We start from the raw sequence: 1,378 nt of genomic DNA, 5'->3' as shown, positions 1-1,378 counted from the left end.
TCTTTTCTCATTAACCTGAGCTTTTGGATGAACTTACAATACAATTTGACAGCATCAACGAGAACATAGATTTGTGTCCAATTTTACATAGCTCAACACAATCTGTCAAATTTTCAACTCATGAAAACAGTACATGCTCTCCATCTCAAACAACTACCTGAACACAATACTTAACGTACAACTAATACACAGTTTAAGTCTCCTTTGGCACGAAGGGATTTTTGATGATTTTCACAGGAACTGAACAAATTTCAGTGAAAAATCACCCCCCAAATCCCCTGCGTTCGAAGGAGCCATTAAGAGCAGAGAGAAAAAAAGTAGGAGAAACCACCCAACAAAACAAAGATAGTCAAGAAACTGAAAAACCACAGCACCAATACATGATACATCGACGACGACTTGTTACACTGCGTCTTCTTCATCGCCGGCGCCGTCTTCAGACTTCAGGTGACGAATATGACGGAGGGGTCGCAGCAGCACTCGTCGAGTAGGCAGCAGCAGCAGAGGGCGGCGAGGCTGTGAACGATCAAGAATTACGACGCGAGCGAACGATCAGCTTTGGGGATGATTGTTCGGCGACATTTGCAAACGAAAAATAATTTACGAATAAATCAAAATTTTATATACGTATTCTTAGCTATCTAAAAGTTAATGCTGAAAAATAAATTTCATTAAAAAGATAAAAATCAACTCTAAATTTAAGCTTGAAAAATTTAAATCTCGACTTATAAGCATAAACAGAAGCGAAAAGACATGATAACTGATGAAATCTAACAACCTCGTCTTTTCGCTGCTGCTTATGCATATAAGCCCAAAATTTAATTTTTTTCTACTTTAGATATAGAGTTAGGGTTAGATTTTTAAGTTTTTTTATCGTAATTTATTTTTTAGCAGTTGTTCATAGATCGCTAAGAGCACGTATATGAAAGTTTTATTTTTTTTCAAATATATCATTTGTTTGTTTTAAAAAAAAAAAACAAAACACGCCGCCGGCATGGGTAGATTCATGCGTACCATCCCTCGAGGAAGCCCGGCTGCCGCGGCGGCGGCGGCGGCTGGCCGTACTGGTACTGGTACTGCGCGTGCGGCGGCGCCATCACCGGAGGCCCCTGGTACGGCCCCTGGTTATAGTAACCTTCAAAAAAAGCAAAAAATTTGCAGCGACAAACAACACACAAACCGATCAATTTAACTGAATCCGTTCATGGATGATCTGTTGGTCGATCGATCGATCGATCGAGTAGTTCTTCAGTGTGATGATGCGTGCTTACCTTGAGAAGGGTACGGGTAGGCGTACCTGGGGTCGCTCATCTCGATCCGCCGGCGAGGAGCTAGAGCTAGTAGCGGAGCGGGTGGGGCTGAGATGGGGAGGAGTGGT

The 1,378-nt window shown here is 42.2% G+C and overlaps 1 protein-coding gene across 1 annotated transcript; it reads right to left on the bottom strand.

The window, feature by feature from the left end:
• On the bottom strand, positions 1-1,378 carry LOC102705732 (cysteine-rich and transmembrane domain-containing protein WIH2-like). Its single transcript, XM_006657462.2, has 3 exons — positions 1,272-1,378; positions 1,015-1,135; positions 1-516 (listed from the first exon to the last, which is right to left on the bottom strand). The coding sequence occupies exons 1-3, from the start codon at positions 1,309-1,311 to the stop codon at positions 444-446; spliced, it is 234 nt and encodes a 77-aa protein (XP_006657525.1). The 5' UTR covers positions 1,312-1,378; the 3' UTR covers positions 1-443.

This window comes from Oryza brachyantha, chromosome 7 (assembly GCF_000231095.2).
Source record: "Oryza brachyantha chromosome 7, ObraRS2, whole genome shotgun sequence".
NCBI classification, from domain to species: Eukaryota; Viridiplantae; Streptophyta; class Magnoliopsida; order Poales; family Poaceae; genus Oryza; species Oryza brachyantha.
The sequence above is the reverse complement of the archived record's forward strand: the minus strand, read 5'-3'. Positions and strand labels throughout refer to the sequence as shown.